This window comes from Nuphar pumila, chromosome 4 (assembly GCF_984573655.1).
Source record: "Nuphar pumila chromosome 4, dmNupPumi1.hap1.1, whole genome shotgun sequence".
Lineage (NCBI taxonomy): Eukaryota > Viridiplantae > Streptophyta > Magnoliopsida > Nymphaeales > Nymphaeaceae > Nuphar > Nuphar pumila.
In genome coordinates this window covers 39,503,094-39,525,266 of record NC_143252.1, presented here as the reverse complement: position 1 = coordinate 39,525,266, position 22,173 = coordinate 39,503,094, and the positions used below count along the sequence as shown (strand labels likewise).

The following is a 22,173-nucleotide window of genomic DNA, read 5'->3' as shown; positions in this document are numbered from 1 at the left end:
ACTATCACTGATTTGCTTACAAGATTCGGACACCTCACATGCGCATAGGCACACATGCACACGCATATACACAAAAATTCATATGTATATGCATACATGCATATATACCTAGCCAAATACATACATACATACGTACACACATACATACACACACGTCCCAGATTGTCATTGGTTTATGTCATTGCAAATTACAGGTATAGTAGAACACCAAAGAATTAGTTGATATATTTATAGATGTTAGAACAATCCAACAGCTCTATTGAGGTCTCCCTCTCTTTTGTATGTGTATAAATAGGGGCTTTTATCCTCTTTCATTTTTCAATGCTTCTCTTAGGCAATTATGTTCAATAAAGATGAATATTTTTATGTTTTATGTTTTCCTATTTAGTTCTTTAATGTTTTATATGCACTTAGTGCTTTTGTTGTCGCCCTTTGTTGGTTATTGCATTGTGTAATAGTGGACTTGTGCTTATGAACATTGTGATTATGATCTTGTAAGCCCTTAGTGGCATTGGTTTGTGCTTGCGATCTTGTAAGCCCTTAATGGCATTGTTTCTGCATTTTCCACTATTTCATTACAATATATGTGTCCGTGTGACACACACACACACACACACACACACATATATATATATATATATATATATATATGTGTGTGTGTGTGTGTGTGTATGTGTGTGTGTGTGTGTGACTCATGAAGTCAGCTTAAGCCTACTAGAGTAAGTTGGTTAGAGTATGCAATAATAATGAAAATCCAATCTCGTTGTTTCTAAAGCTTCCTAAAGATGCAGAATCAAGAACATTTCTCTTATCCAAAGTGAAAAGTGGGCAATCTATGTTACTGGGATACTCCAACTTACATTGTGCCAGGTCCCCTTGTATGTTATTAATTTTTATACAAAATTGGTGTGTCCTGTGCACACAACACCCCAACCCTCCTAAAAAAAGACTTTTTGTTGATAACACCCATGTGATTCAAACCCAAGATCCCTCAGTCATGATAGTGCAATCTAACCATCAAACTATCATATTTGTCCCATGTCCCGCATCCTTTTTAACCATGTCATTGTGGGTTGAACTACAACTTCTCTTCAAGAAGGCTAGAAAGTAGAAACGAAAACACACTTTGATGTGTAGCTTTTAGAAAATAGTCATCAAATAAAATCAAGACTAGCTATATGTTTACTCAGGAAAAGGTTAAGGATCAAAATAAGAAACTGGTTGTGTTTTCTCCTGTTCGAATTAAGGCAACAAGTTGCGCCCTGAACCCACGACTAAGGGCCCAACCAGGTGTAATGAAATAAGCTGAAGAAACCAAGAATGCTAAAGCATTCACTATGTCCCACACGGACAAATGCAACAAGCACAAGAGAGAAAATCCACTAAGGGATATACAAAGGGCCTTATAAAAAGGCTACACACATGAAAAATAATATCACTATTATTGAAGAGGAGCTCTCAAGAGCAATACAACATACATGGGGGGTTCCCCCTATTTATAAGAAGAGGAGACCAAAGGGGCTCCCAATAGAGTCGTTGGGAGCCCCCAACGGTCACATATGTGACCGTTGGGGGCCCCAACGACTCCATTGTGGGGCCCCTTTTCGGTATCCAAAAAATACAAAAATAAAAAGAAAAAGAAAAATAAAAAATAGTGAAATACGAGAAACAAAATAAGTACCCCTATGGGGTACTTTGTGAAATGACCATAATACCCCTATCGGGTATTATGGTATTATTACATATGTTTTAACACCCCCCCTCAAACTTTACGGGGGAATGACTGAAAGTTTGCCAAGGAGGAACAAGAAGCGAGGAACAGGCAGGGCTTTGGTGAAGAAATCAGCAAGTTGATATTCTGAAGTGACATATGGCAGTGTTACTGTCCCACGAAGATATTCATCACGTACATAATGACAATCCATTTCAATATGTTTCGTCCTCTCATGGAAAGTGTGGTTGCTGGCAATGTAGATAGCACTTTTGTTGTCGCAACAAAGCTTCGAAGCCCCGGTAATTTCGACTCCCATATCTTGAAGAAGACTTCGAAGCCACACCAGCTCCATTGTAGTGGTTGCCATAGCCCTGTATTCTGCTTCAGTAGAAGACAATGAGACTTTCTGCTGTTTCTTGCACCTCCAAGCAATTAGCGAATCTCCTAGGAATACACAAAAGCCAGTAGTTGAGATTCGATCATTTGGGTTTCCTCCCCAGTCAGCATCAGTATAAGCTAGTAAATCTAAGGAAGAGATTGAGGATAGGAATAGCCCTTTAGTCAAAGTATTTTTAATATATCGAATGATCCGGAGCACAGCACTCATATGCACAGATGTAGGAGCATGCTGAAATTGGCTTGCAGAGTGCACAGCATGAGCAATATCGGGCCTGGTGATAGTCAGATAGGTGAGGGAGCCTATGAGTTGCCTGTAGGGCGTAGGATCGTCCAGCAGAACTCCATCCTCCAGTCGTAGTTTAGCATTGATAACCTCGGGAGTCTCCACCTTTTTATCATCTGAAATCCCAGATTTGGAGCATATGTCTGCAGCAAGCTTCATCTGTGACAGTATATACCCTCGAGGAGAGTATGCAACTTCTATGCCAAGAAAGTACCTGAGAAAACCCAGATCAGACATATCAAAATTATGTTTTAACATATTTTTAACTTTAAGAATACCGCTTTCATCATTGCCAGTGATGATCATATCATCAACATAAAGCAGAAGGATGATGATATTATTACCTGCATTTTTAACAAAAAGAGCAGTGTCAGTATAACATGAGCGAAATCCCAATTGTAACATGATAGCACTAAATCTATCATACCAAGCCTTAGGGGCTTGTTTAAGACCATATAAGGCTTTTAATAACCGAAGGGTTTGACCTTGGTTAACACTGATTCCCGGCGGAGGATCCATATATACTTCTTCATTCAACTGACCATTAAGAAAGGCATTTTTAACATCTAATTGGAATATAGGCCATTTCTTAGATGATGCTACCACAATTAAAGTTCTAACGCTTGTCATGCGAGCCACGAGAGCAAAAGTCTCCTCATAATTGATGCCATATTCTTGTGAGTATCCCTTAGCAACTAATCTAGCTTTATAGCGCTCTAGGGAACCATCACTTTTTGTTTTGACTTTGTAGACCCATCGACATCCTATAGCTTTCTTATTTGGAGGAAGGTGAACTATTTCCCAAGTTTTAGCTTTATTTAAAGCATCTAGTTCAACTTTCATTGCTTCAACCCAATGAGGTATACTTTTTGCTTGATTATAATGGGAGGGTTCATAGTAAGAATGCAAGGCTATTAGACAAGCTCTATATTTAGGTGAAAGAGTTTCATATGAGACAAACCTATTAGGTGGAATTGATTCTCTAGAAGAACGCCTAAGGGAGGTTTCTTCTAGGGGTTCATTAAGCCGCAAGAATTTTTCTAAAGCACTAATAGGTTGGGCTTCCTCACGCCGAGTGTATACTTGGAGATTGTCACCATTAGTTGGTGATACATCATCATCATGAGAATCATGAGTATTTTCTAAAATTTCCGGATGACTCAAAGAGTCATCATTTGAATCTTCTAAAAGATCATTGATAAACATATAATCAATTTCATTTGATTTTTTCAATATGTCAAATCCATTTTCATCTTCTAGAAAGGTTACATCTTTGGAGACAAATAACTTATTGTTTTTATGATCAAAGCATCTATAGCCTTTTTTATTTTCACCATATCCTAAAAATACACATTCTATTGCTTTAGGTGACAATTTATCTCTTTTATGTAAAAGAACAAAGCATTTACACCCAAAAATCCGAAGACGATTGTAGTCGGGTGTCATATTAAAAAGTTTTTCATAAGGGGAGATATTATTCAATTTTGAAGATGGCATCCTATTGATTAAATAGGTGGAGGTTAACACGGCTTCGGCCCAAAAATTTTTAGGAATATTTTTAGAAATGAGTAAGGATCTAGTGGTTTCCAAAATATGCCTATGTTTTCTTTCCGCTAGACCGTTTTGTTGAGGAGTTCTTGGGCAAGATTTTTGATGAAAAATGCCATGTTGTTTTAGATATGCTTGAAAATCATTTGATAAGTATTCTCCACCCGAATCGGATCTAAGAATGGATATTTGACTTTGAAATTGATTTTGAATTTTTGCATGGAATTCTTTAAAGAAGTTAAAAACTTCCGATTTAAAGTTAAGAAAATAAATCCATACATATCTAGTATAATCATCAATAAAAGTAACATAATATGAATAACCACCTTTAGATAGAACCGGAGATGGCCCCCAAACATCGGAATGCACCAATTCAAAAGGTCTTGTTGTCACAAAGGATCTAATAGGAAAAGGAGTAGACTTCATTTTGCCAAAAATGCAATCTTTGCAATTGATATCTTTTTCTTTACAAAACTTGTGTCCAAAAGGAAAAAGATACATTTTAGAGTAACTTGGATGTCCAAGCCTTTTATGCCAAGTTTCAATATTTTTGTCTTGGACATAAGTACAAAATGAGGTATTTGGAAGCATTAAATTATCCATAAAATAAAGGTCTCCCTTCCTATGGCCTTGCCCAATCCGCTTCCCGGACCGGAGATCCTGCACAAAGCACCCTTGGGATGAGAAAGATATTTCACATCCATGGTCGGCTATTTGAGAAACGGAAAAGAGGTTAAGATTTAGTTTTGGAACTATTCTAACTTTTGGAACAAGGAAATTTTGAACATTTTTAGAATCAAGAGTTCCAACACCATTTATTTTGAGAAAAGTTCCATCGGCCGTAGAGACACAAGACATTTTTGAATTGGTGTGCACATTGGTTAATGCATTTTCATGAGGGGTCATGTGAAAAGAAGCTCCGGAATCTAAAATCCAAGAGTACGTACCGGGAGGTGATGATGAGGCAATGGCGGCACCGGAGGTGGAAGAAGTGACCTTTAAGATTTGTTGAAGAGCCAAGGAGATTTGTCCAAGAGTGTCTTTGAGATCCCCGTTCTTGCCGTCATCTTCTTTGGTGGTGGATTCTTCAACGGAAGCCACCTTTGGCTTGAATGCCCCATTTAGCTTTGGGCAAACGGGTTTAATATGTCCCGGCTCATAACAATGGTGACATATAATCATTTTTCTTCCACCACTCCCTTGCTTACCAAAATGAGGTGGTTTGTATGTTTTAACATGATTGCCGGGTTTAGATACGGCAAGAACTTCCTCTATGCTTTTACCCATGCTATGCCTAGTCTCTTCTTGAGTAATCTCGGCAATAGCTTCTTCTAAGGGAGGAAACGTGGATCTATGGAGAAGTGAGGATCTCACTTGTTCAAATTCGGGACGAAGCCCAAATAAAAATTGAAACAATCTATCTTGTTCCATTTGTTTTTGTCTTAGAACCAGATCCTCCATAGATACCCATTTAGGCTCTAAAAGAGCCAATTCATCCCACAAAGGATTTAGAGCACTATAGTAATCTTGTATGCTCACGTCGCCTTGTTTTGTGGTTCTTACTTTTTCTTGCAAGAAATAAGCTCTTGCAAGATCCTTTTGGGTAAACATACCCTTCATAAAAAACCAAGCTTCATTTGCCCGGCGGAATTTTGCAATATTTGCACATACCTTAAGTTCGACATTATTCATAAACCATACAAGGATTTTTGCATGGTTGCTCTCCCAATCTTCCATTTGATGATTAAAATCTTCAATGGCCTTGAGACGAGCATCGCCTTCAAGTGCTTTCTCTTGATCTCCTTCCATCTTTGTGAGCTTAAGTTGGGGTTCCGGAACGGTTCCCATTACATAACCCCAAAGCTTCTTGCCTTTGAGATTATTCTCCATTGCGGATGCCCACATCATGTAATTTTTTCCATTGAGTTTGAATGATAGATCGATCTTGACTTCCATTGCTACACAAGGAAGATGTGAGAAAGAAAGGAAGTAGAGAGAGACAAGATTTTACCTTTAGAAGATCTTATGGCTTTGATACCATGTAATGAAATAAGCGGAAGAAACCAAGAATGCTAAAGCATTCACTATGTCCCACACGGACAAATGCAACAAGCACAAGAGAGAAAATCCACTGAGGGATATACAAAGGGCCTTATAAAAAGGCTACACACATGAAAAATAATATCACTATTATTGAAGAGGAGCTCTCAAGAGCAATACAACATACATGGGGGGTTCCCCCTATTTATAAGAAGAGGAGACCAAAGGGGCTCCCAATAGAGTCGTTGGGAGCCCCCAACGGTCACATATGTGACCGTTGGGGGCCCCAACGACTCCATTGTGGGGCCCCTTTTCGGTATCCAAAAAATACAAAAATAAAAATAAAAAGAAAAATAAAAAATAGTGAAATACGAGAAACAAAATAAGTACCCCTATGGGGTACTTTGTGAAATGACCATAATACCCCTATCGGGTATTATGGTATTATTACATATGTTTTAACACCAGGATCCTCCTTGCATGATGCTCTCGCATGTAAGCGCATGGAGTGAGCTGGTCCAGCCATACGGCTACCGCTGCAAGTTCCCTCATGTGCGGCTACTGCGAAGGGAGGGTTGTGCAGTGGATGCTGACCCAAGCCTATGTGGGAAGATTTGCTCACGCACCTCAGTAAAGAATCATATGTTTTTAAATCATATATATTAACAATTATGTATAGTTGAATACTTATATAGCTCAGGCACTGATGTCATGTGCTAAATTTAGTAGTTATACAGTATGGAGTTTGATTTTTCCATATTTTAACACTAGGAAATGCATAGTCCTTACTCGCCAGAGTTGCCATGTTGACCCGCTGACTCACGAGTCAAGGGTCTGGCAAACCGAATCCGAGTCACAAGTTTACCAACTATTGTTAGCTCAAGCATTCAGGCACTTCTCGATATTATACTTTATGAGTATCATGGAAGAAGCTTGCCAAAATTATTATCGTAAGAGGCTAAGGAAATATAGTGAAAACCACCTCTAGCTCACACACTGACTGGAACACACTTTGCACATAAAGGTTGTGTATTAATTAATTATTGAGCATATACTCCAACTCGTGCCCTCCTGTCTTCTCTTCCAAGCTAATCACATCATTAGAACAATAATCACTCCAGCTTTAATCACTAATCTTAATCAATATAGTGTCCCTCTAATCAACTCCTCACCTGAGCAGCTACACCCAATCCTTGATACTCCAAACACCTCCTCTGCTGCCTCCATCCCTCCCAAGACAAACATCAATAAATAATAAATAATGATTAGGCATGATCTTATCTCAAACTTGATCAGTACCCCAGTTTCTTTCACCTATATATCAGCACCCTTCACCTAATTTGAACCTTTGTCTCCCACACTTCAAAACTCACCACAGTTCCATTCAGCAATCTCCAACACTTGGACCAAGCGTTTAACACAAGCTTAAATATAGCACCATTGAATACCCACTAAAAATTGACCTATGAGATGATATATGCAGTTCTCTGCTAACAATCAATCACCCAAATGATAATCTCCAACACACAACCATCAGCTTAATATCACAAAACCCTCTATTGAAAACTATTACCCCAACAGTTTAATAACATTCCATAACCTGTAGAATATTTACCCAAATCTATCCTCCAATACCAATTCCAATGATGAGCCTTGTCTCAGCTGACCCCTACCCTCCACGCCCCATTCGTCCAAATTATACATGACACTCATATTCCCAACCTGTTAACAGGTGCTACTCCTTCAGATATCTTGTTCCAGATGCATTGAACTCGTTCAATTTTCAAGAAACACTTGACTCTCTTAATTAAAATCATTTTTATGTTAACTAACCATTCACTGTATTCTAGAGCTCTGCATCACTAAGATGTAAGGGACACAATAGCATGCGTGCGCATATGTGCATTTATGTACGCACACGTATGCAAGCAAACACAAACATGTTCACACACATGTTGGGACAAAGCAACTGATTATTTTCTAAAAGTGCTTTGAGAGAAGCACATTCTAGTAAATAGTGCTTTATGCCAATTTTGTTCCATAAGGATGATAATATAGAAGTTGTACTGTCAGCAACAAAAAATGCATTCTCAAGCATTAAGTTCTGATCTCTATTGATTAGTCGGAATAGTCCTGTCCCTGACCATCTCATCACAACCCTTTCTCCCCTTTTGAGTTTCCTTCCAGGATTGAACTTAGGCAGACGGCAATATAGTAACATACAGCAAAAATTGCTGATTGTAACCTTCCACACTTTGGCATGACCACAATTTACCAAGCCAATCGCATTTCAAACATTACCTCCACAAAATGAGCCTCTCGTTTGAACTTCAACTTGTTCCCCGTAATGAAGAGAAGCATGACATCCTGATCTACAGCAATTTGATTCATAACATTGTAAACATGTTTCCATCATAGGAGGAAACTCAGGTCCACCAGAAGCAAGATGTTTTCCATAGACTTGGAAGAAAAGAAAAGACCAGAACATAAATAATTAAAGAGACAGATTTTTCGAAATTATATATTGTCTTGGAATAGAAGAATATAATGAAAAAAGGGTCTCAAAACAAAATTCAGAATAGAGCATGAATAGGAGACAAGCAAACCAGAAGACTAAACACAAAATAGTTTCAATATTGCTCTTTTAAGTTCAAGGAAATGCATCCATCAAATCAGTGATGAACAGACCAATTAAATGAAGAAGGTATGAAACAATATAAAGTGAATAAGTCTCGTCTGGCATGCATACCTATTCAAGCAACAATTTCAGTTTTTGCAATTAGTAGCTTAAATCTTGCATCACTATATCAAGTGAAGAAGAAACACTAACAGCATAAATCTGATTTTCAATTAGAACTTCTGGAACTCAAAAAGAAAAATTCATATCCAAACCCATTGTTCTGGCTGCATTTAATCAATACAAAGCAATCAGCAAGAAAGTAGACAGAAAATGCACCTTTTGCTCAAGCTGTCTCACTTGATTGCGGTAGCGCCTTAGTTCCGAACTCTGAACTCAAAGAACAGTGATTATTTCAGAGTGAATGGAGGAAACTCCTGGATGGCAAAGAAATGCAACCATGATCTTTTTAAGACATAAAATTTTGGAAGATTGTGGGCCAGCGTTATCTTAAGCTCTTGAAAGTCCTTATTACACATAACAATCACATGATCTAAAACCTGGTTTTAGTTCAAATTATTCATGTAGATCACATTTGTAGCACCTGTTTGACCATCCCATCATTTGATTGGATGATTTAATGTGTGTGGGCGCACCTATGTATCAGCCACTATTGAATGCAAACATTAGTTAGTAGAAATAACTTTGTCGTTTTCTTTTTTTTTTGGCATATCAGACCCTGCAGATGTGATCCTCTAGAGTTTATTCAGTGGGAAACATGTATTAGCAAAGAATCAGTTAGACTTGACGGTTGCTGAGACTGACTAGGGCACTTTGAGTCCAACGTCTTGAGTCATGGGAATCTCCAGAATTGGCCATAAATTCAGAAGGTGATCATAAATTTGGGACTTGGCATAAAGGATGAAATTGATAGAGATATCAGAGAAATGGATTTATGGTTGTATGTTAAGTAGGTCCAAAAGATTCACTAGTTCAGCGTGTAGTCTTTCCAAATATACAAGATCATCAAATAGAATGAAACTTCACATATGTATTTCTTGCTCAAGAACCTACTGCAGTGTCTTTCACAGAGCCATCTTCATCAAGTACTTGCAGTGCAGCCTTAACCAATGCCCGGTTGACAATTATGCCCAATATCTGTAGGAAGGGTTCATGTAATAAAGACCAAATCAGCCAAATTTTTGTGGGAAAACAGCCAAAGGCATCACAAATGCCGTGACTTTCATGACAAAATCACCATATCTGAAAGCAACGCAAAGCGATAAGACCAATCTATGTTCTCCTTCACAACAATCTTCAGAGACACTTGCAAAGTGTCAGCAAATTGCAATAAGCCAACCACAGCCATGACTTCATTACCATCCATAGCAGAACCCCTTGATGCACGCTCAACAGCAGATTTAACCTGAAAATAACAGATTGCCATATCATTTATACATGTGAAAGAAAATATAACCGAAAACACACGCAGCATGAGAATGCATACAGACATGTGATAACCAGTAGACATTTCATTGGATAACAGATAAGGCTATAGAATACAAGAATTACTATTACTCATGATTTCTAATCATCAACTAAGTCGCAGCTAAGCAGACTTCAAACCTCCATATGCATCACCACATGAATGCTGACTAAACACAGGCGAAGAGTCAGTCAACAATGTGAGAACTTAGGTAAGTTACAAAATTTGATTCCTATCCTGTCATGCCAAACAAAGTGTGTAAAAAAAGAGAGAATAGAAACCACACCCATGCACTGGTCTTCCCTCTTCATTCATACCAGACAAAGCATGTGAAAGGAGGGAAAACAAAAACCATAGCCCCACAGGTGCCCTAATGGTCCTGATTCCTAAATACAGGGTGTCACCCACTAGAGCAGAAGACAAGTTTCTTCTATGATCTTTTTTAAACCAAAAATGAATTTTATTTCTTCGCTCCGTTTGCCTATTGCCATTTCCTTTGCTGCACAGTTCAGCCCACTGTTCAACTAAAAGGAATGCCCCACTCTATTGGCGTTGCCCGTCATCCTTGCATCAATTAAACAAACTACACATGATTCCATGTAGCTAATAAAAACTCGCAATCGATCCCCCACCATTACTTCTGCGACATGATGTTCTGTTATGTTTATATATGTAGCCACAAGAAAATCCGTTTTCCACAAATTAACAAAAATTATCTCTGTGACAACATGTTTCAAATATTAATATAATGATGTTCACAAACCAACATGCTGACGATAGTTTCCAAGAAGCCCCTTAGCTTGATTATCTCATATTCACAACAAGAAGAGACTGTAACATAACAGCAGTCCGTCAACTACATAAAAACAAAACCAACAAAAGAAATAACGATTAAGAAAATCAAACAATCAGCCTCCAACAAAGCCACCTTAGCAAGATCCAACGAAGCGAAATCCAAACCACCAACACCATACTTGAGCATCTCAACGAAAGCTGTGGTTTCCTTCTGAAGGGACAAACTGTCGTCATAGCAAAGATCCAATGAATTGAGCTGAGCCTGCAATTACGAACCTCTTGCAGTCAGCGCAACCACAAAAATGCACAAACAAAAAAAACACTGAATACTTGGCGAATTCGAAGAGAAAGGCGGACACACCAAGAGGGTATCCTTCCCGAGAGACGTCCCCGCGAAGGCAGCAACCGAATCACAGACCTTATCCCACTCCAGAACTCTCAAGCTATCCAGCAACACGGGAGACTCCAAGGGAGAGCCACGGATCCGAACGGCGTCCCTCCACCAGGCAACCCCTTCGGACTCAACCCCGAGCCGTTTCGGATAAGCACTGATACGAAGAATGGGAAGATGCTGCGTATTGAATAGTTGATGAAGGGACGCCGTCGATGAGAAGGTTGGGCGTAACTCGTTGAGCGGATTCACTGACGAAACCATCGTTTAGCGCCAAAATCGAGAGGCAACGTGGTATCTCATGAGTTTCAAACCCGCAGACAGAGGATAAGGGCACAGAAACGCTAAATTACGGTGTTGCCCTTCCCGGCGTTCAGATACAGCAAAAATGCATAACGATTGTTTACCCTCGTAAGTTTAATTTTAACGCATGGCAATACGGTAATTCTTCAAAAGGGAAAACCATGAGGTCAAACCTCTCCCAACCCAATGAACTAGCGCTAGATAATTCTTGAATAGTTGAACGACATGTGGACACGCGCGGGCGAGTGGATGAAGACAGAAAGGAGGGCGGTATGTTGAAAGTTGGAGCAAAGGCAACTCTAACACTGTGCCGATCTTTGAGCGCAAAGAAAAAGGCTACCATACGCCATACCGTGAATTTATTAGTCGGAGATTCCGTAATGAAGGAAGCATAATTATATAGAAACGATAACCCAATCAACGGCCAACAAATGCCAACGGAAAGACGAAAAAACATACAAAAGCCTATAGCAAGAAGGAAGAGAGACGACCGAACCGAACGATGAAACTAGGGTAAAATCAACCGATAGTAGGGCCAATCCTTGAGCGCAATAGCAAAGAAAAACACTAGAAGACATCGCACTACCAATTCATGGGTAAAGGATGCATCGTTATATAAAAATCAGCGTAATTACATAGATATAGCAATCCGATCAACAAACGATACATTAACGGTACAAGGATGCAGCATTTTCAGTCTAAAAATGATAAAGAAAGAAGATGATCGAAACTCTAGGCAAAAGCTACACTTCGTTAGACGCTGAAACTAAATCTGGATGTGCGATCAGGCGCGCTCTCCCCTGATGCGCCTGGCCAACTGGATATCCTTAGGCATGATCGTAACCCTCTTCGCGTGGATGGCGCACAAGTTTGTGTCTTCAAAGAGACCGACAAGATATGCCTCAGACGCCTCCTGGAGCGCCGCAACAGCTGTGCTCTGGAACCTCAGATCGGTCTTGAAATCCTGAGCGATCTCACGAACGAGACGCTGGAAAGGGAGCTTACGAATGAGGAGCTCGGTGCTCTTCTGGTACTTGCGGATTTCCCTCAGAGCAACGGTTCCGGGCCTGAACCTGTGGGGCTTCTTGACTCCTCCGGTCGCCGGAGCGGACTTCCGGGCAGCCTTAGTGGCGAGCTGCTTCCTCGGGGCCTTTCCTCCGGTGGATTTCCGTGCAGTTTGCTTGGTACGGGCCATAGTAAACGGTTGAAGAAACTGGCGGTGAGAAGAGGCGAGGTAGATAATACGAAGAGACGAAAGAGATCGGAAGCAGATGGTGGAAAAAGGAGAGGGGAAAGGGCGGTATTTGTAGGGCGAGGAAGGCGGGGTCGAGCATTTTTTAAATTTTTGGCGAGAGACTACTAGCCGTTCGATTAGTGTTTCTTATTGACGGCTAGGAATTGTTTCTGGACGAGCACACGGATCGTGCCTCTACGGTCTCCCTTTTGTGTTTCTTTTCGCTGTAGCCTGTCGGAGAGAGCGCTTTTTATTTCTTGTTCGTTTTGGGTTAGGTGCGGTTTGGTTTTCGGGTCTGGTCGTTGTGCTTCTCGTGGCTCGCCCAGGTCTTTTTGGTACGGCAAAACCTGCGCGCTTTATGGTTGGGCTGGGTCTAGGCGAAGTGGGGTTGGAGTCTATGCAAGAGCCAAACCGACTCGAACCGAGTTTGTCATGAGCTAGATGTGCCTGAGCCCTAGCACCATGGGCATGGTACAACCAATATACATCAGCTGAGAATCATTTAGGCTCAGTTTGGGCGAACAGTATCTGAAGAGCTGGGAGGGTGTTTAAGACAGTTACATGGCGTGGCAGGGTCTGAACGGATTTGAACTTTATTTAGAAGCGGGAAAGTGGAGGAAAGTAGTTGCGAGTTAGCCAACTCCAAATACTAGAAACTTCAAATTTCACCTCCAACAAAGATGACGTATTTACAACTGCTTGAATGATTTTAATGGTTCCTAAATTTAGGATGGTTTAATTTGTTTACTCCCATTTACCTCAGTAAATCTTATATTTACATATTTCACCCCTGTTAATGACACCAATACAAATACAATTAAGAAGCTTACAAGTAGGAGAGGGCAACAACATGGTTAGGACCGGCCCATTAGGCCGGTGGGCCTAATCGGGTTGGACGAGCCTATTATATTATAAACAATATATATTTTATGTTATATATACATAATATATATGTATATATTATATATAATTGGTCCAGCCTTTGTCGTCCTCGTTCTAGCCGGGATGCCCCATAGCCCGGTTTGGGTTGAGCTTCAGCCTAATTTATAGGCCCATAGTGGGCTGGACCCAGCTAGCCTACTGGTTGCTTGGCACATTGTCCACCTTTACTTTCTTGTTTTTTTCATTGTCCACCTTTGCTTACAACTAGACTCACCTACACCTCATCATGGTGAGGAATCAAGATTAACTTAAAGCTTGAGTCCTTGGAAGAGTTGGTTATACTTTCAAACAAGGTTGTTAAATGCGATGAGGCGAAGCGAGGCGTTGAGCATGTTATGAAGTGAGGCGTAAGCCTCGAGGCGTTGAAGCGTAAGCTTCATGATCAAAATAATAAAATATATAATATTAATAAAATAGCACTGGTAAATGGTTTTTTAATATAAATATACATATATGAGTTTGTTATATACATATATAAGTTTGTTTGATGGTTGATTTAGTAAATATAAGGTTTTTGAAGGACTTGAAAAGTAAATAGCTCCCAATTTTTTTAAATTATAACCTTGAATTTGTTTCCATCAAAAACGGCCTAAACAAAAAAAAAAACAGTGATGCATATAAATATTTTTTTCTTGGAAATATCAAATGCATACATGCAATAGAACTATCATGAAACTATAGTTTTTCAGCAATGCACTTTTAGGCACATCTCTTACTTATATACAGGTATATGTAAATTTAAGTTAGTTATACTAATGCAAGATTTTTAGTGGTTTACCACCACGCAATTAATCGGAAGCTATTAATGCTATTGAAACTTGCATCAAACATTTAGCTGAAATCATAGTGAGGGCAATCCAAACAGTGTTGTATTTGAAATTATTTTAGATAATTATGTATTCAAATCAATTCCAGAACGCTTCAGGTACTGAGGGTGCGCCTCAGTACCTTGAGCGTGCACCTCGCCTGTGAGGCGTACGCTTCAAGTACTGAGGCCTACGCCTCTCACAACACTGCTTTCAAACAATAGAGGGAGTCCACAATTCTATTAAAATCAATTTTCCTTCAAGTTTAGTTTTTGTGTTGGCCCAACACCCCCAAACGCTTTGTGTCGTCCAAAGATCCACGCCAAGTTCAAGGAGCAGCGCATAGTAAAAAGATACAACAGAATACTCACAAAAAGAATAGTAGACCCAACAACAATAAGGTCGGTTGTCGAGATCAGGTATTGGGAGAATTCATGTCATACCTGCCACAAATAGTACCAACATATGGCATCAGTTTCTAGCCGAGGTAATATGCATTAGCTGCATATTAATGTATTTTTCTTGTTCATAAAAGCTTCCTAACTGGTGTGATTTTTCATACGGTTATTTTAAAACAAGAACTACATACAAAATAATAAATTTAAAATTAACTATTTCATTCGTGTAGAATGGTAAGAAGGATAGTCTTCTCAGAAAATGAAAAATAAGGTATATTATTCTAATTAAAAATTTTATTTTATTAATATTTTAAAAAAATAAAAGAATTACACTATCTTTATAATTACAATGCAATAAAAGTAAATATAATTAAAATAAAAGTAAATCCTAAGCTAAGCTCGAGATTTTTTCTCTTCGGACTCAAGTAAAGAAGTACTGATAGATATCCCTCTCCCCAAAAAAAGTAACCTTTAAGAGAAAAATACCTGAAAAACAAAATACACAATTATACCTTTGCTTACAAGACCATTATCAAAATAACAAAAAACCCGCGGGACTAACATTTAAAAACTCGAACAAATTAATTCTAACTAAATTTGAGAACAACGGAAACAAAATTAATAACTAATCAAATAATTAGTAGTAACTCTATCTAATTTAACACTACTAAAAAAAAAAAAAGAAGATTATACTAGCGGTCACCACTAAAAAATTATTAAATAAAAACACCTATATTTTTTTGACGAAAATCAATGCATATACACATGTACCATACCTAGTTAACATTGATATATTGAATAACACGAAACAACAGCCCAAAAAAATAAAATAAAACTAAACTATTCTACCCGATTTGTAAATAAAGAAAGCCTGAATTCGGTAGGACCTGTCAACTTTGGACTGAGGATGGGCAAGGTAAAAAAAAATCAAAATCTCCTCAAATTTGGTATAGATCTCGCCAATATCTTTTAGTCACATGTTTGTCTTGTTCATGGACAAAACTCTGCAAAAATTCACCTGAAATGATGCACTAAGACGTGAAATTCACTTTACCGATTTCTAATTCTAACAATAATGTAATTAAAAATTAATTAAAATAATGCAAATTAATCTAATTAAATACTAATCAGAATGAAGACTATTCTAAAATCAATTCTAAACTAAAAAATAACCACTAACACGATGATGCAATGCTAGAAATTAATTAAAAATACAAGGAAAAACTAAACTGTGCGCTAAATGATCTACTGCTAACTCAAACAAACACTCGGCTAAAATTGACTAATTTATTCCTAAAAATCTCAATGAAAATAGAATTTGACGCAAACAGCAAGATGAAAATAATTTTAATCTAACTCGTATCAAACTAAAATTAATAAACGACCGAAATTAACTAAGACACGCTATACCGTTTGGCGCTATTCAAGTAAATCTAATCTAAATAACATTTCTAAAATACAAGAAAATAATTTAAATAATAATTTGATTTAACAAATTAATAATAAATTATAGGTCTAATCGAATTAAATCTATTATATGCCTAACTACAAATAGTGGGTAAGAAAACTTACCTCAAGGGTTGTCCGACGAATTTTAGGAAAAAGAGAGTGGCTCATCTTACTTTAAAACATATACCTATGTTCTGACCCTTGTTGTGCGTTGATATCCTCTTGTTGCAAACCTCTCGGAGCCGAATCTACAAAGAAGAAGATCAATGGAGAAGAAAAGATGGTCGGTGGTTGCTAGATGGGATTCTCGACCATCGGTTGATGAAGGTAATTGATGTTTTCCTGCCAAATTGGATTTGAAGCTTCGAAAGAGTAAATCTATAGCGATTAAACACAGAATACAAGAAGAAGAATAAAGAGAATGCAAAAAATATGAAGATTTACAAAAGAATCACAGAGAAAAATGAAAAGGAAAAAGAAAACAACAAGAGAAATACGTGAAGAAGAAGAAAAGTAAGAAGAAAACATGAAAAAGAAAATCAAAGAAGAAAGGTATGACTTCCAAGGCTAATAGACAAGTTTAGGGTTGTTGTAGCTTTCTTTTTATATGAAAAAATTATTGGATTTTTTAAAACAGCTCTTAGTTCAAGATATTTTCAAGAATTGCCTTCAAATTATTAAAATTTGTAATTTACCTTTAGGGCACCGTCTCTGAGGGTGATTCAGACTTTCTCACCTTGGATGGGTTTGAGTATGGATCTGATCCAAGGTCCATAGCAAAGACTTTGGGCCTGATCTGGATCCAAATCTCCTAAAAAACTGACTCTATTACCTTGAAATAGATTTATCTCTCTCGTTTTTACTCGGTTTTGAGCAAAAGCAAAATTTGAACTGAAGCCTTTTTGCACCTAAAATATCACAAACATATATACTTATGCCATAAAACCACATATAAATGCATGAATGTTTAACAAAATGATATGTAGTTCATGTATTATCAAATGCCCCCATTGTTGCTTGTTTACCAGTCCCTATACAAACCAATCCTAAGCAACCTCTAACTAGATACGCTAAGAATATGGAAATAGCAATGCATAAATTCAAAAGCAATGCAATTACAAGTCCTAATTAGCCTAACTCACATTCGTAAAAAACACGATTGCATTTAGCATATGCAACAAGTGCTTTAAATCCCTAGGTTACCCTAGTGGGCGAGTTTGGTCTTGCGAGGGTTACAGTGATGCTACCCACAAACATCTCTATCAAAAATATGTACAGTCTTTAACAAAAAGCATTAGGCATTCGAGAAAATGAGTTTGAACATTTATTTCATGCAAATGCATTCTCATAACATGTTTAGAGTCTAACACACCTCCGCAGTGATAAAGATTTTTCTTCTACCCTTTCTAGAATTTATAATTATCTATGATTTTTCTTTAGAAAAACAAGCACATTCATATTATTGCCCATCTATCCTCGCATGTGTTTTCTAAGCAGTTTTTAAAATTCGTTCTAAGCAATTAATTTTGATTAAGCTCATTTTTTTTAATTCAAACACTATGTCAATTTTCAAACTTTCGCAACCCATGTACCGAGCTTTGGATCAGTGACTCCCAAGCCAGATGATCTTAGGGCACCAGATACAAAGTATCTCTCATACTTAATCACTAAGCTCTAGATTTTTATAGTTATACATAATTTTCTTCCTGTCATGTGCAGTGCCTACACTTCTTAGGCTTTCCAACAGGTCCATGCAACGAGTGTTCGGTCGATGACTCTCAAACCAGAAAACTTTAGAACACAAAGTGTAGAACACCCCTCGGGGTTACTTGCTCGAACCCACCAGAACACAAGTGTTGACTAGACCAAGAAATTTGACCCTCCAAGTTGCCCTATTCGCATGACCGTGAGCAATTTGCAATGTACCTCAACTCAACTACTAAGGCACAACTATGAATTTCAAGACAAACTACACATGCACTTTTTGTTTTATCACTTTATATTTTCATTGCTTAGTTTTTCACAAAATAATTGTTCATATTCATGCATGCAATTCAAAACAAACTCTAACAATCATATCCTATATTTTCTTTGAAATCTACATAAATAACCACTCTTTCTATATTGGATTCAAAAAAAAAAAATCTCACATGGGGCTTACAAATCCTCTAAATTGTCAGATCATGTAAAAATATTCATGTAATGTTAAAACTTATTTCTCAAATGCCTAACCTTATGAATTTTTATCAAAAATAGAAACATGGACAGAAAAAATTGGGGTGTGCATCTCATTGTCTTTAATGGCATACTACAATACAAGAACACAAATGTTCATGCACACCTAAGAAACATGATGAGAGAAATGAAAGATACAACCTGATTCTCACAAAACCCAATGGGTTGAATGTTGCCTTGTTCGTGCACCACCGCAATGCACAGGTAGATACACGATTTCATGTTGGTTTGGCATATGAATTGTTCCCTTTAAAGTTCCATGTTATCCTGTAACATATAACTCATAAACATTAAAGCGCAAAAGATTAAAGCAACTATTCAAGACAATTTATTCAAAAACTAACTAATAATGAAAAGAAAGTAAAGCAATCAAATTTATTTTTAATCTATGATTATGATACAAAATTTCTGCTTAGGTCCTACTTCTTAGTAAGATCTAAGATCTCACACTCTTCTGCCTGTGAGCCATCTGAAATGTAAGGCTTGAGTCTTTGCCCATTTACCTTGAAAGTACCTTGTGTGCGAGGATTGTATAGGGCCACTGTTATCATTGCAAAATTTTTACTTTTGCAAGTCAAACTAACCTTTGGAAAAGATTTTGAAAATAACTCACCTCCGTTTTAAAATGAGGGATAATTTCGAAGAATGAGACTCGCCTGTCGGTACGAGGTTCAACCGTTCCTGGCGCCTTTATCAGGGGTAATTAAACCAATGATCAATTGTATGCTTAACTTTGCTCAACTTGTCTAAATCATGTTCTATTTCCTAAATGCACAAAGAATCAAACATGTGCTATGAATTTATGAAAATGCATATTTGAAAGCATGATGTTTGATTTTAATATTGGAAAATATTTGGAAAAGATGTTGGAAAATCGTGAATCATGGTGAAAGTATTTCCGAGGAAAATGAAAATTGATTCTGAGGAATTTCAAATAAATTTAAAAGAACTTGATTTCTTTAAGTTAGAACTTGGAAATTGAAGTTATAACCTGGAAAATCGAATTTTGAACTTAAAAAAATACTTGAAATATCATTTGAAAACTTAGAGTTTTGAGAAAATCAATTTCTGAATAAGACTTAGAAAATTTTGAGAAATTTGATTTCTCTGAATTGGAATTGGAATTTGCAAATGAATGAATATGGATTTGAAAGACTTGATTTTTGAGGAATTCAGAAAATCCTTTTGTATTTTTGAGGAATGCAGTCATTTTGAAGTTAGCCTAAGAGTGTAGACTGAATGTGGCTAATACGAAGATTACAAGTCTGGGTCTCATTCGTATTCTGACTATGGCCATAAATATAAATTCCACCAAGATTGTCAACTCTATAAGAGCTTGTGCACGTGTCATTCGTGTAGACCATAGTTGATTTGAAATATGTGCATGAATGACAAGCATAACAATTATATATCAAAGTTCAAAACTTTATGCAATGCACCCTATTCTATGTAGGAATTGAAATTCTTATTCCAAAATTAATTATAATTACATCACAAATTGAATTTAAATGACTGAAAATTAAAAGAAAGTAAAGTCTTCAATACCCTTGCAAAACTAGAAAACTTGTTAGTGAAGATATCTTGGCTTTTCTAGGTTTATTCAGCAATATTTGGAAATTGCTGGATTTGGCTAGATATAAGTCATTTTTCATATGATTCCCTTTTATAAACTTAAAAAAATAAAAAATAAAATAAAATAAATATGAAAATAGAATTTGAAATTTCAAAATTGGGGTCAAAATGACCAAAATACCCATGATAGCAAGACTATGGCCTTGAAACTAGGGTTTTTAGAAAGATATTTTGTAAAACACAACTTTTGAAATACAAATAATGATAAATTAACTCAAATATGACATGACATGATTAAAAAAATAAATTTTAGGGTTTTGAATTTCAAAATTGAGGTCAAATGACCAAATTACCCCTGATAGCAAGACTATGGCCTTGAAATAAGGGTTTTGTGAAATAAATTTTGGTAAATACTTTGGGTTTAGGGTTTAAATGAATTCAAATAAGCACAAAATTGAGCATGAAACATACTAATATGATTCTAAACATGAATAAACCTTATAATTATGAACTTTCACACGAAAACCAAGAAATACCACCAATATCACGATTTTGACAGTGTTTTTGGATCTTTGAGGGACCATGTTTTGCAATTTGATCTATTCCAGCATCAAATGAATTCCAAATTTACTAAAAACCCACACCTACACTTATTATCACTCTAAAATCAGGTTGGAATCAGAAAAACATATTTTTGATATTATTTTAATTCAAACATTGCATAAAAACCCTAAAATAAGCTATTTTTACCTATGTTAACAGCCCAGTTCCAATGTTAGACCCGAATTAGGAAACAAATCACCATAAAAATTTCTGAAATTTCACAAAGGTAAACTAGACATAAAAACAGAAACTTCCCTTTTTACAGATCGAAAAAAACATCTCTGGTTAGGGAGAAACATTTCCGGCAATCTGAACTAAAGTATAATGAATCTAACAGGGGCTAAAACATATACTTTGGGTTAAAAATACAGAAATAAATAGCAAACTTAATCACAATCTTTTAAAATTTCATCATTGAACAGTAGATTTAAAAATAATGAAACTCTTTTTTTACAGAACATGAATCAGATCTACGGTCTGAGATCTATGATCAACACAAGTCAGATTAGGGTTTTGGTAAACCCTAACGAGTTTTAAATTTTAAATCTGATTCTCTGAAAGAGGAAAAATACTAAACCGATGTTAAAAGTTATCAACATTTCACAGTAAATAGTTCACATCAATAGGAATCAACTGCATTTTACGGATCTCGAATCGGATATCAGATAAGAGAAATATCACAACTGCAAGTTACCTATGAATTTAAATATCGATTCTAAATGACTGAAAATCACAGTTTAATCTTTTATTTTTTTGACAGAGTTCCCAAATCCCAAAACATTCGAAATTTTTACAGTAGTTCACTGACATATCCATGTATGACATATTAAAAATTCAAAAATTTACAGTGAGTATTTCAATACGAAATAACATGTTTTTTGCTGATCCAAGCTTAAAACACACAGAAATCTAATGAAACCTAATAAATCATGCTTTAACTAATGGAAATAACAATAAAAATTACTAAACAGTAAAACAAAATTAATTTCTATGCTAAAACACATGTAATAAACATAAAAAAGTAAAAATAAATAAATAAACACAGGGAATCATTGGCTGGAATTCGATTTTACCTTTAAAACCATGGATTTAACCCATTAAAAGGGTAAATCTCATGTTTTATTGGTTAATAACATGAAAATCGATGCAATACTCAATTCTAACGGATTAGAATCCCTGTAAACACAATGAAACAAAGTTAGATCACTTTCTTGAACCGTTCTTGAGGTTCTTGAACTTGAATCCATGGTTTAATCCATGCAAGGGTAGGCGTCAATGGCTAAATTGATGTTTAAATCAATAAAGGCATTAAATAAACTAAAGAAATTAAAAGAAATAATTACCTTGGAGTTGCAGCA

General features: G+C 36.8%; 2 protein-coding genes across 3 annotated transcripts in view; both read right to left on the bottom strand.

The window, feature by feature from the left end:
• The window catches only part of LOC149840067 (DNA mismatch repair protein MutS, type 2), a 122,242-nt gene extending 110,672 nt beyond the window's left edge, over window positions 1-11,570 (bottom strand). The window contains exons 1-5 of one of the 2 annotated variants that reach the window (XM_090003021.1): window positions 11,244-11,570; window positions 11,016-11,144; window positions 9,860-10,027; window positions 9,676-9,759; window positions 8,941-8,991 (exon numbers count right to left, since the gene is read on the bottom strand). In XM_090003021.1, the coding sequence (XP_089859147.1) occupies window positions 8,941-8,991; window positions 9,676-9,759; window positions 9,860-10,027; window positions 11,016-11,144; window positions 11,244-11,537 (726 nt within the window). In that variant the 5' untranslated portion in view covers window positions 11,538-11,570. The remainder of the gene's footprint in view (window positions 1-8,940; window positions 8,992-9,675; window positions 9,760-9,859; window positions 10,028-11,015; window positions 11,145-11,243) is intronic. The other variant, XM_090003022.1, reaches the window with a different exon arrangement.
• A 600-nt stretch (window positions 11,571-12,170) lies between these two features.
• Window positions 12,171-12,848, bottom strand: LOC149840066 (histone H3.2-like). The gene has a single exon (XM_090004335.1). The coding sequence runs from the start codon at window positions 12,769-12,771 to the stop codon at window positions 12,361-12,363; it is 411 nt and encodes a 136-aa protein (XP_089860461.1). The 5' UTR covers window positions 12,772-12,848; the 3' UTR covers window positions 12,171-12,360.
• Window positions 12,849-22,173: the final 9,325 nt, after the last annotated feature.